This window comes from Phaeodactylum tricornutum, chromosome 25 (assembly GCF_000150955.2).
Source record: "Phaeodactylum tricornutum CCAP 1055/1 chromosome 25, whole genome shotgun sequence".
Classification (NCBI taxonomy): Eukaryota; Bacillariophyta; class Bacillariophyceae; order Surirellales; family Neidiaceae; genus Phaeodactylum; species Phaeodactylum tricornutum.
Genome location: NC_011693.1, coordinates 151,180 through 163,978, shown reverse-complemented (window position 1 = coordinate 163,978; position 12,799 = coordinate 151,180). Strand labels below are relative to the sequence as shown.

The window sequence follows — 12,799 nt, the reverse complement described above, 5'->3', positions numbered from 1 at the left end:
GGTGGTCTCGGAGGAAGCGAGAACGAGTGATTTGGTGGACCACGAAAAATACGTATGTGGGTGTAGTGGGTGTTTTCCGATGCAGGTAATACCCTAAATGTTAAAAGTAGCAGATACGATACAAACAATACGATACGATTCACTATCTCACAGTCGTCTACGCTCGAATCGAACCAACGGTGGGATTTCATTTCGTCTCCACGGTACCCATCTTCTTGTCCAAAAGACCATCCACTCGGACCATACCTTTTTCTTGCCAGCCCAGTGTGCGCCACATTCGCTCGAGTTCCTCTTCGGATCCCTGTACCGTAATTTCGTTTTCCGTTTCTTCCTCGTTGGTGACCAGTTTTACCGAACAGTCGTCGACACGGTCCCCGGACTGCCAGTAGTAAATACCCGCGTAGGGTCCCAACAATGCTAACAGGTACCAGTTGGGTTTGCCAATCAGGGGTAGCTCCAGGTCGTTGAACTGAATGTTCAACACCAACGCCAGTGACAGCATACCAAAAATAGTGACGAAGGACAAAAAGAGCGCCTGGGAAAGACTGCGCGGAATGACTCCACGAAAGGTAATCGTCTCACCGGCATCCACGACTTCGTAATTGTTGGCTTTCATGTCTGTACGTGTGGGTACACGAAACCAACCAAAACGCAAGAGTGAGTCGGGAGTCACCAAAGGTTTCGTCTCCACACACTCTGACACGAGTATACACACATACTACAGTAGTACCACATATACACACATATACACACATACACATCATCACCCAGAACGTACAGGCCATGATTTCTCCCGCTTGTTGTCGCAGTCCCAATCCTTGCGTTCCGTCCGCTTTTTCCCCGGCCGACACGTAGGTCTTTCTCTTGATTTTAGCCTTGGTCGATCGCGCCACGGTGGACCAGAGTCCAGGAAAACTCAAGGCGTACAATCCCAGAATTGTGTAGTAACTTGCTTTGGAATAGGAAATGCCTCCCAGTTCCGGAGGAGCCGTTTGCGTGGCCGCCGCGTCGGCCACGATCGTCGCCGCGGATTCCACGACAACCGACACGGACTCGGCAATCATGTGCCGTGAGGAGAGTGGGAATCGAGCGTACGGTCGGGGTGGGGCGGTGGTGGTGGAGTATGCCGTGCGGGTGGAGGAGAGCGTCACGGGAACGGGTGGGACAAAGGCGTGACTGGTTCCCACCAGGACAATTCCCAGCAACAGGGACGAAACAAAAGTAATCTTCATTGGGACAATACTAACAACAAGGAGCACTCTAGTATTGTATTGGCAATTGCTAACTCCAAGTCAGTGAGAGCCGACGAGAGGTTGCGTAGACACGCTGTGGGACTGTTGTCGTTGATAGACAGTGCTGCAGGGAGGCGTGAGGAGATTTCGTGATCGACGGATTCGGCGAAATCTCAGGGACGCGGGATGTTGGCGCAACACAGTCAGGGCAGGCAAGGGGCTGACGAGGTGCCCGTACTGAGTCAATCGTATTCGTGAATCGATTTAGCCAACGAAACGTCCTTGCGACAGATACCAGACACATCCCATCCTTTGGGAAAGGCAAGAGAAAGACTTGTATTAGTGAGCACGACAGCTACTTTCTACTTTGTGTACCATCGCTCGCTCCGAAATCGCCTCCCTACAAGCCAAATTTTCGGACACTACATATTATTTAGACTCAACTGATCGACTACAACGCAATAGTTAACAATACGTAGGATTGAACTCTAATTCCATTTAGTTTTTTGTTTGCATGGATTCTGCTTTTAGATGTAAACGAGGACTGACAGAATGAAATACCCTTTCCACAGACACTTTGGTGGACTTCTGGTAACGTTACACATTTTCTGTAGGACAGCGACAACATCAATGACATCCATTGTCTTGCCCGGACACGTTAGAAGGCGGGAATTTCCAACGAGTTGGTGGTCTTGGTCAAGCCTTTGGTCGTGGCTTTTTTCGTTTCGGGTACTTTCGGAACGGTTATCACGTTACTATTCTTGCTGGGGATGTTCGGCGAATCGATCACTGGCGGTAGAGCCATCACTGGAGGCAAATCAGCGGTGCTTTTAGTCAAGCTTTTCTTGGTTCCCTTTTTTGTTCTGGGTAGTTTCGGAAGTGGTAATTGATCAGCTTTCTGCGTAGGGATCTTTGGCAATTCGCTGACTGGCGGCAAAGTCAACACTGGTGGTAACGAGAAGGTAAACGGCGGAATAGTAGCGGGACTCGTAGGGACTGCGGTCGGAGCTTGATTTGGATTTTTCGATACGGTCGGAGTCCCGGTCTTGCTACCGTTCTTGGAAGTGATGGAAGTATCGGCCACCGGTGCGTCAGAAGAAGGTTCCACACTCGGACTACTCGGAACCGGAGAGGGGACATCGGACGGAGCCTGATCCGGAGATACCGTAGCTTTTGCGCTCTTCGGATTCGGCGATGTCGTGGACCCGCCTTTGCCGCTCTTCTTGGAAGCGCTCACCTTTGATATATCGGAAGACTTTGCGCTGGGACTACTAGGAACCTCGGAGGGGAAGTCGGACGGCGTCTGATCAGGAGATACCGTAGCTTTCGCGCTCTTCGGATTTGGCAATGTCGGGGACCCTCCCTTGCCGCTCTTCTTGGTGGCTGCCGGTGCCACAGAGGACTTCGCACTGGGACCAGTAGGAACTTCGGAGGGGAAGTCAGACGGAGTTTGATCGGGAGATACCGTAGCTTTCGCGCTCTTCGGATTCGGCGATGTCGGAGATCTGGATTTGCTGCTTTTCTTGGAAGCATTAGATGCTGGCATGTCTGTCTCCGGTGAGGTTGGAGACGATTTCGAACTAGGGCTACTGGAACCGTCGGACGGGACTTTGGAGGAAGCTTGCTTAATAGATGATGTCGGCTGGGCTGTTGGAGGAGAAGTCACAAGTGGGGCAGGCGACTTTGTACTAACCTGCCTGTCGCTTAAATCCATCCTCAGGTTCTTCATCAACATACGGCCGGATGAGCGAGCCGCATTGTCCAGGCGTCCGATTTGCTGTTCGTAAGTGGTATCGCCGTTTGGAAGAGCCCCCGTCAGTTCAGGCAGAAGGGACGAGGCCGAAATGGCGCCGAGCAACGCAAAAATAGAAAAACGCATGGTGGTAGTCTCAAAGGGGTTGACAGCGGATTGTGCACTAGCTCCGGTTTGTTCTCTAGCCGATGGTGTGGATGTGCTTCGGTAGCTCTCTATCGGTTGCGGCAGTTTCTATATTGTGGGAGTCGGTATTTGCGCGATAATGAGCGATGGATGCATCGATGTTTCGAGATGTTTTGATATACAAGGATCTCTCACTACATAGAAAGTAAAGAAATGAATAGGAGTTCTATTTCGGCGATCGTTTAAAAGTTGGAGTTGTGGTTACAAGTTAAAAGCAATATTTGGAATGATCAACGGTAAGTAAGTTGGCGAAAGATAGTTTTTTGCTAATGGAAACTCCGCTTATGCCAATGAAAGCTCCGCTTATGCCCCGATTGCTTTTATCTAACGATCATCACTTATTAGCCACGTAACCTTTTTTCGATATTTTTATATACCGTTATTGTCATTTTAGGCATATGTCGTACTATATCGCCATCGGTTTACCCCGGTTGTAGCTTTCTGTGCACCTTCGAATTGTGACCAATCGGATAGTTGTCGGATTCGTGGCCGCCAATGTTTTGGTACAAGCGGCCACACAAATTTCAGCAAGAAAGAAATAAGCTCGCCAACATTGATGGTTCCTTTGGGGAACTTTGGCCATACCTATCAAACAGCGTATCGAAACGATGCAAAAGCAATTGCTTTAGACGGTTGCCATTGCGATGCATAAACACGTCGTCACTTCTGATTTTTTGAAGGTTTGCGTAGACGATCGAGCACGCACGTCGAGAGGGGCGCCTCTGATGGATCCTATGGTTAATTAAAGGCAGTCGGGTGGTATCTTCACTACATTGCCAGGAAGGCTTAAAGTTACTTATGGACCAAATATAAATATGCTAACAATTAAACATTAATTCTTACTCTGGCTTTCCGTTCTGAAACTTATTGTGACTGTCCTTCTATTTCGGACTACTTATGGGTTCAAATTGTCAGTGTGACGAATGCTTCAGATTATGTCAATATTTTAGCTCTACTTCCGGAAGCACGGAAGAAACTCATTTCATAAATTGACCTACAACACTTATAGAGAGAAAATCGAAACAAAATTCGAACAATTGGATTGGCTGCGACGCGCGAAAAGCAGTCTGCAAAACTCCCGTCTTCATTAATTGATCGCACAGTCGGCTGTTCAGCACAGAAAGGATAGTGACACGATTCTCTTTTCTTCCGATACCTGGGATTGACAGTGAAACTACAGACACACCTTTGGATTTATGTTACCGTATGCACCACGGAATCAGTCTGTCGTAGGAGCGCGAGCATCGAGGTACCCTGTGGGGAAACGTGTCGCATCCGAAGTCAATACAATTTCGCAATTTCCAGACGGAGTTCTACCGTTCGTTTGTTCGACCAGGCTTCCAAGCCTGATGTGATGTGACAAAGCACCATGCTGAAAGGTTCCAGGCCGCCGTCCGCTTCTCTGAAGCCGCGAGCCATTGACGACGACGATACGGATTTCTCGCGGAAACCGAAGCATCGCACCGTCTCGCACGGCTGCATAGAAAGTGGACCGATTTCTCCTCTTTCCGTGGCCGCACTCATTCGTCCTCCTACAGATTTCTCGTTGCACGATATAAAAACGCAATGTGCTGCCGCTACCGCTAATGATGATTCCATGGGGTTGAACGTCGATCCCGGATCATTACGAATGGGATGTGACGATGCTCCGGACAAACACCGATTTCCCGAATGTTGTGGTAGAGAGGATGGCGAGGAACCCACATGTCGATCCTTGGCCCAGGAAGTCGCGTTCGAAACATGCGTAGCAACTTGGCCATGGCAGCAAGAATCACAGGAATTATCTCTGCATGGGTCAGAAAGTAGGGAACAGGGTTGCACCGATCGTGGTGCACCGGATTCCAAATATTCCGTGTACAGACTGCAAGTAGATCCCACGCAGGAGGACAGAGCGGTCGAAATCCCTCTGTTCAGCGCCGCCAGGCCTCACATGCGAGCCTTTCATCTGGCCTGGGCTTCCTTTTTCGTGGCCTTCTTCACATGGTTTGCCCTGACTCCGCTACTAAGTGAGGTTGCGGAAACACTGGATCTTAGCCGCGAAGTAGTTTGGACCTCCGTCGATCCTGGCCGTCGCCTCGTCCGCGCTGACCCGTGTTGTAGTTGGACCGCTCAATGATAAGTACGGGGCGCGGGTTACAATGTGCGGAACTCTGTTGGCTGCAGCTATACCGACGGCCTTGAGTGGTGTATTGGTTCAAGATGCCACAAGTCTGTATTTGTGTCGTCTCTTTATCGGCGTTGCTGGGTCGGCCTTTGTGACTTGTCAGTATTGGACGACCAGCTTTTTCTGTAAGGAAATTGCTGGAACGGCAAACGCACTCGCAGCGGGCTGGGGGAACGTTGGTGGTGGAGTGGCTCAGCTGGTAATAGGAAGCATAGTCTTCCCACTCCTGAAACGAATCAGCGAAGATAAATCATCTCCGTCGGAATGTGCATGGCGATGGTCCGTCGCGCTCCCTGCCGTTATGTCGCTTGCCATGGCATTTGCAGTCGTTGCGTTTGGAGACGATACGCCAAAAGGCAACATTAGTAAACGCAGGAAGCAAGGCCTTGTCGAACCAGTGTCAGCGTCGCGGTCACTAGCTAGAGGAGCTTGCAATCTGAATACAATGTTGCTTAGTGTACAATACGGGACGTGCTTTGGTGTAGAAATTACCATGACTCAGGCTGCTGCTCTCTTCTTCAAAGAAGAATTTGGCCAATCTACCGAAAGTGCTGCCGCAATTGCCAGTATCTTTGGCTTTATCAATCTTTTTGCACGAGGTATCGGCGGTTACTGCAGTGACAGGACCAGCGCCTACGCTGGAATGCGTGGAAGATTATGGTGCCAGGTCATCATGTTCGTTGCCGAGGGCTTGCTGGTGATTGTATTTGCCTACACGCACACCTTGGCCGGCGCTATTTTTGCCATGATGATGTTTAGCGTCTTTGTCCAGGCCGCGGAAGGTGCCTCGTACGCGATTGTCCCGTACGTGGATCATAGCGTGGCTGGATCCGTCACGGGGATCGTCGGAGCGGGAGGGAATTTAGGAGGCGTTGCGTTTGCACTCCTTTTCCGGGAGTTGAACTATCGCCGTGCCTTTTTGTGGATGGGGTGCGCCGTGATTGCCAGTGCAATCCTCAGTCTAGGTATCCGAATCCCTGGCCACCGATCTATTTTGCGAGGTCACGACGCCTCGGAGATTGTGGAAGCGCGCACCAAGGCAGGGCTACCCGACATGGTGATACTCGATACGCACGCGTCCGACGTTGACATTCTCGAGGGCCCCAGTTCCGCCACGAGCGTAGACCTGGCTATAGATTTTTGACCGCCGATTTTGCATTTTTGACCAGAGTATGAACCGCAATTTTAAAGTAAAGTGCTGTATGGTTTGACTGTGAATAGGATACATTTTGGCGCTTTTAGAGGCTGTCTGAAATGAGTAAGATCTTCGTTTCGATCCGTCGGATTGTCAGAAATCACCGCAATGCATCCCGGTGTTTCCGTTCGGTTCTCTAAAGTTCGACACGGCAATTCGTCGTCGCCGTTGTTCTAGCTGTAGAATGGCGAACGAATACAATCGTTTACTTTTTCTCCACTACGGTACCGTTTTTTGGTGGCTTGGGGGAAGGACTTCCCCACAAGGCTTCCCGCAGGCGACTCGAGACGGTGGCACACTGTCGATCCAAGTATTTTGTATAATTCTCGTCGACGGATTTTTCCTTCAAAAGTCGGTACCGTTCCAACGAGGGTGGGTGGGTATCGTACAAGCGTACGAGATTGCTGTCCCGGACGAGTTCCGTCCCCGCACTGATACTGTGCTGATGCATGGCGTGCATGACTTCGGCGCCCTTGACGGTATCGAAACAGGCCCGGGCGGCAATGATCAATCCCAGATCATCCGCTTCTTGCTCGTGTTCGCGTGAAAAAGCGGCGGCGGCCGCCTTGCGCAATCCGGCTAGCAAGCCGATGACTCCCAGAGCGAGTACACCGGAGGTGGGATCCACGGTGAGCAACAAGACTTCCAGCGTGCGCAACATGGTTTCGACCTGGTTGGCTTGACTGACGTGTCCGTAAATGAGGTGGGAGACTTCGTGTCCGAGAATGAGGGCGAGTTCGTCCGCATTGGTGGTGAGTTCCAACATGGCGGTTGTAATAAAGATGCGTTGGGGTAATATTTCTGTCACGAACGCGTTGGGCAGTTTGCTTTGGATGAATACGTATTGCCAGGGCCGGGAGCGGACTTTTTCCCCTTCCAAGCGCACACGAGCGTCCAACCAGAACTGTACAGTGGCGTCTTTCTCGTACGGCGTGGCGGCGTCGTCTTTGGATACGTCGGGGGGTAACTTGGCCCGGACCTCGTCCATGGCGTTCTGTAATTGTTCCGCGACGTACTCGCGGGCGGCACAAATAATTTTGTGCCCCACCGCGGCGACCTGATGCACGCGGGAGACACTGTAGACGGAAACATCCCGCTCGGCTAGAATCTGTACCTGTCCCGAGTCTTTCACTCCGACGGATAAGAGAATCGATTGGAGTATTTGTTCCTGCATGGCTTCCGGAGACTTGGTACAGTCCATGACGCCCTGTTGGTACCCCAACGCGTACACCGACGTGACGAGGATTGGTATACGTGTGTAGCGAATCAAGATCGCCAACCGTTGCCAATGGGTGCGTTGCGGTGTCGGACGGGACGTGGTGGAGAAGGGGTGCGTACCCAGGCGGTGCGGACGGCGACGGTAGCCCACGTCGGTCGAAATTCGAACCGGGACGGTCGTCCGCCGCCACGCTGTTACTGGCGTATAGCCACGGTAGGTCGTATAGCGACCACGACACCACCGGGGGATCCTCGGGACGGTCGGGGCGTACCATTGCATCATGGTGTGCACGCAACAAACCCCGGTATGGTGCACGTATAGGGAGGCTACGATACGGACTGTGAGGTTGGGGAGAGGCCACGACGCACGCGTTCCCAGGAATTGTTCACGAGGGGCGGGAAGTCACGGTAAGTAGGCCTGTTGTACCAGTATTCGATAGAGTCGGAACAAGGCGTTTGGTAGAAGACTAAGGGTTTGTTGGTACCAAAAAAGGCAGAAATTCGGAACGGGTGTTCGTTGGCAGAAAAATATCTCATACCATTGGGGTAAAAAGGCAGAACTGGGCCGAGGGGAACGGCAAGTGCGACCCCAGACGTGACCCGCATGACATTTTGACATCCGGGTATCTTCTACTGGAAGTGGACCTGTCCACAGCAACTGGACTGGAACTATAATTCCTCGCGTCGCCACGACACTACCGTATCCACCGTAGCAGCCGTACGGTACCAGCGGCAGCGGGAGCCGGAGGCAATCTCTCGCGATTCCACACAAGAACGAACTGTAACACACTACCAACACACCTACACACACACACACACACACACACACACACACACACCTACACACACCTACACACACCTACACACACCTACACACACCTACACACACACACCTACACACACGAAACAAAACTACTATAATCCTATCAATCACCACCACCACCACCAGTTCCGACAACATTGATCTCAGATATGTGGGTATCGTCGACGTTCGCACGCACGAGTCGTACGGCGGTGACGCGATCGACACAACGCGGCATGGCGGGAGCCTTTCCCGCCCGCATGGCCGTCAAGAAGAACAAGTTTATTGAGGAATGGAACGGCAAGCGTGAAATTACCAATCTCGATTTCGAGTTGGACGCAGCGGGCCTGTCCACTTTCTTCGTCTTTGTTGTTTTCATTCCGTACGGAATGTACACTTGGTCGCGAGCCGAATTGCTCGGCAGGGGAGATCGGCGTTACCAAAAATTGGTGTAACACGGAGAACTCGACACGAGAAAAAACAGAACGTAACTGTAAAGTAACAAACACGCAAGACGAATCTAAAAGTCTACGGGTATTCATGGATGCATCGTCCTCCTTCCAGACCTACACGCCGTCCGTGACGAGTATTGGCGGTGAAATGCTGACTTTATATCATCGACGTCTAGGCTACTCTAGAGTGCAGTGCTGTACATGTATTCTCTAGAGATGGTACGCGAATCATTCTCGGTCCGCACTACACAAATTCATTTTCCCAACGTTTCTTCCGCAAGCTTTTTTTGGATCCCCGAAACGATCTCCGCTCCACGTCGTTCCCACTCTGCTCTATTTCGCACGGCATAGTTGAGACATTCATCACTGGATACACCAAAAACACCGCATTCTTTCAATTTGCGCGCCAGCGGTAGGACGTATTGGTCCAAAAAGGCCAGCTCCCCCGTGTACCAGAACGTGACCGGGTTGCTTCCGGAACGACCAGCCTCGTAGGCTCGGTACATCTCCGTAAACAGCCTCTCGTTCCACTTGCGGTAGACATGCCAGTGCTGCATGGTGTGAGCAACGTCGGAAGCCTGTAGCAAATGCTCAATTACAATCGTAGCTTTCCGATTGACACCGTCGCCTTCGCGTATGGAATGCGTAAACGCACGCTCCCATCGAGCATTCCGGAGCGAACGCAAGTCCGGATCCATAACGTCCGTGGCCATGACCGCATTTACCACCAATTGCCGAAATCTGTCGCGTTCGTTGTTGGTAGGGCATATTGTCTGGCGGAGACCCGTAAAGGCGTCGTCGGAGAGCAAGCCCCAGGCGAGATCCACCGAATTTTGCTCGGCGACGCTCTTTCCTCCGTACAGAGCAGCCAGTTTCGTGTTCTCCGTCACAAGTTCTGTATTGGGAATCCCCGGATGGTCCACATCGTGAATGAGCGCCGAGAAAACGCAGGCGAATTGTGTCAATGGATCCGAAGTGATCCCAAAGGTGTGGTCATGTTGCAGCCTCGAAGCAATGGCAGACTCGGTTTCGTCGAGACGCGCCGGGTTTTGGGTAGGTGCCACTATACGGGATAGAAGCTTCGCGACCGACATCAAGACGTGGGATGCGTGCTCAAAGTTGTGGAAACTATTGTTTCGATACATTGCGGCAATATTGGAGACAAATTCATGCAACTGTTTGAGCACATCTTTGTCTAGGCTTTTGGTCTCGGCGTCGAGCGGGTGAGTAGCAGTGCTTTCATCGAAAGGAGGCAACTGCACAGTCTCGGCGACTTCGTCCAAAATGGTCGCTCCCGGTTGTCTCGGAACGGAAAAGTTCAGCACTTCATTAGTCAAGGGACTTGCACCGGAGGTATTTCTCGTGTTCACGAGCTGTTGCAATAGTCGAGCAAGCACGTCGACGTTCCAATCGATCAATCTTGCAGCTTTGCTAGAGGTGAGTCTCATCATTTGCTGCTTTGATTCTTCACTGGTGTCACAACTCTCAATGATGGAGCTGGATGAGTGGAGCCCCCTGCCCTCCTCAATATTGTGCGTTGAATCAGCAGCGGAAGTCCCCTGTGATCGTGCGGCGGTCGACAACCAAAACGTTCGCATCTCACCCTTTCCTTTCGCTACGATCACATGCTCTCGCGGAGTCAGCCATCGCTGTTTCCCTGCTTGGATCAACAAGTTGGCGGTTTCTTGTGATAAATGAATGCGATCGGGACATCCGTTGGATTCCATACGAGCTGCAACATTCATAGTGTCACCGAACAACTGAAACCGCGATCGGTCGCCCCGTAGAACACCAGCTGTCACGGGCCCACTATGCAACCCGATCCTGAGAGACAGATCAGCTGTATCCGGTCCCAGCGATAATTCCAACGATTTCGTCAAGTTTTGCATCTCGTGGAGACAATTCACAGCGAAGCGGGCCATCGCAACAGCATGATCCTTTTGCGGGTCGGGTAGCCCTGTTACCGCAACGTAGCAATCACCCACCGTCTCAACCTTGAAGACCCGGCGCTTTTTTGCGATACTATCGAAGGAATGATACAGAGTCTCTAAAAGTGTGAAAACCTGAGTTGGCTCCCTGGAAGAGCTCCAGGCCGTAAAACCCGAAATGTCTCCAAACATTACCGTGGTATTTGGAAACAGCTCAGCTATCGGTTTGCTTTCGAACGCATTTGTGCGATTTGGATTGCCTGGTTCTGTTTCAACCTTTGTTTCCCCGTAATTGAGAAAGTTTTTCAATCGGGTGTGAGAGGCTTGATTGTCAATCGCATCTTTTTTGACCTTGGCGTCTTCGTAGATGCGTTTCCGCACATTCGAAGGAAATAGAGACGAAACGATTGTACGCGAGCGCACGGCCGCATCGACAACTTTCACGTTTCTTCGGTATACGAAGCGATCGTAAATGAAAAAAGTCGCCGACATGAGCAAGAAAGTACATGCCACAATCAATGTGAAGACAATGGGCAAACTTTTCTTGTACTGATTGATGAATTTTATTCCAGGGTAGAGATGAAGCGACATCATGCAGTGTCCTTCAGTTTCAACAGCCAGTGTCATATTGCGGTAGGCTTCGAAATCGATGCGGACTTCCAAGTCCTGGTAAACGCTGTCGTGCAAATCTCCTTCTCCCAGATAAAGTGCGCGATTTCCGGTAAGCTCATATGTATATGGCTTGTCGCAGGAATTCTGTAAGACGCAATAGATTCCGTCGATTTTGTCGGGAAGCAAATCGGCAAGGAAAGCGTCAAACGCAAGAATACCAAATATTGTTCCAACAATAGCAGAATTTCTCGATCCAAGGTTTTCATATACTGGTGTGGCAAAGCTGGCATGAGGTCTCTCGCCGGTGGTTTCTTTGCCAACGGAGGTAACGAATTGCGCATGAAAAGCGTCGTGGTCCTCATCGCTCCAGAACAATCCACTGATCGGAGCAGCATAGGCATCAGTTTCAACAGGCAGAAAAGCGGAGTCTATTGGAAGGCAAAAAGTGAGTTTTCCTGTAACAAGTCGATCAACGTCTAGCGTTTGTGCTTGTGAGTGAATGAACTTACCTCTCATAATTTCAATTGCTTCTAGGGTCTCAATCGTATTGGGAACCTGAAGCATATTCCAATTCTGCAGAGATGTTGTGAACGGCGGAGGAGAGGCTGTCCAGACCGGCTGGTAAAGCTCACGCCCCGGCTCTGATATACCGTATGTTCCTGCTGCCGAAAACTCGAAGATCAACGGGGGAATGTCCATGTCGAAATACGAAGTCCCTTGTAATGTTTCGTCGTTCCCAAGCGTAATTGTGCGACTTTCGTCGATCCACCCCTGATTTGCGACGGAATACTCTTCCCAAGCTGTCTTGTCGTTTCCCGATACGAAAGGTGCGTAGAAAAGAAGTTCCATTCTAGAATGGCGTCTTGCGTGGCGACCGGCTACCTCAAACATAGGAAGCGTCACGAAGGGAAATGTCAGATTCTGATCGATTGCGTGGGCGGTGATGCTTTCACCTAAAGAGTCCAATGCTTCCACCATGTTTTCGACCCGAAACTTGGTTATGTCGCGCACGGTATTCGCAAATAGATAGTACTGAAACACAAGAGCAAGAGGAATCAGCAAATTCGATTAATCACACGCCTTGAAAAGCATTTGCAGAGAACTTGATTGACTTACTGCGTCTACGTAGTCGTTTTCTTCCTCATGCCGAAGGAATTTATATGTAAAAGCCGAAAGCACTCCTCCGGAAACAAGTAAAAGGGCGACTACGATCAATCTCCAAAAGCGAATATTGCGGGTCTGTGGTAACAGACAAGC

The 12,799-nt window shown here is 50.8% G+C and overlaps 5 protein-coding genes across 5 annotated transcripts; 1 reads left to right on the top strand and 4 right to left on the bottom strand.

Annotated features, from left to right (window-relative positions):
* Positions 1-187: 187 nt before the first annotated feature.
* PHATRDRAFT_42329 (predicted protein) lies at positions 188-1,064 on the bottom strand (the record flags this gene model as incomplete). Its single annotated transcript, XM_002184625.1, has 2 exons — positions 188-618; positions 779-1,064. 2 exons carry the CDS (start codon positions 1,062-1,064, stop codon positions 188-190), a joined length of 717 nt encoding a protein of 238 aa, XP_002184661.1.
* Positions 1,065-1,890: 826 nt separating this feature from the next.
* Positions 1,891-3,111, bottom strand: PHATRDRAFT_40692 (predicted protein; the record flags this gene model as incomplete). Its single annotated transcript, XM_002184624.1, has 1 exon — positions 1,891-3,111. One exon carries the CDS (start codon positions 3,109-3,111, stop codon positions 1,891-1,893), a length of 1,221 nt encoding a protein of 406 aa, XP_002184660.1.
* Positions 3,112-5,828: 2,717 nt separating this feature from the next.
* PHATRDRAFT_40691 (predicted protein) lies at positions 5,829-6,479 on the top strand (the record flags this gene model as incomplete). The annotated part of the gene is made up of 1 exon (XM_002184708.1): positions 5,829-6,479. One exon carries the CDS (start codon positions 5,829-5,831, stop codon positions 6,477-6,479), a length of 651 nt encoding a protein of 216 aa, XP_002184744.1.
* A 256-nt stretch (positions 6,480-6,735) lies between these two features.
* PHATRDRAFT_40690 (predicted protein) lies at positions 6,736-7,731 on the bottom strand (the record flags this gene model as incomplete). Its single annotated transcript, XM_002184623.1, has 1 exon — positions 6,736-7,731. One exon carries the CDS (start codon positions 7,729-7,731, stop codon positions 6,736-6,738), a length of 996 nt encoding a protein of 331 aa, XP_002184659.1.
* A 1,525-nt stretch (positions 7,732-9,256) lies between these two features.
* On the bottom strand, positions 9,257-10,147 carry PHATRDRAFT_40689 (predicted protein; the record flags this gene model as incomplete). The annotated part of the gene is made up of 1 exon (XM_002184622.1): positions 9,257-10,147. One exon carries the CDS (start codon positions 10,145-10,147, stop codon positions 9,257-9,259), a length of 891 nt encoding a protein of 296 aa, XP_002184658.1.
* Positions 10,148-12,799: the final 2,652 nt, after the last annotated feature.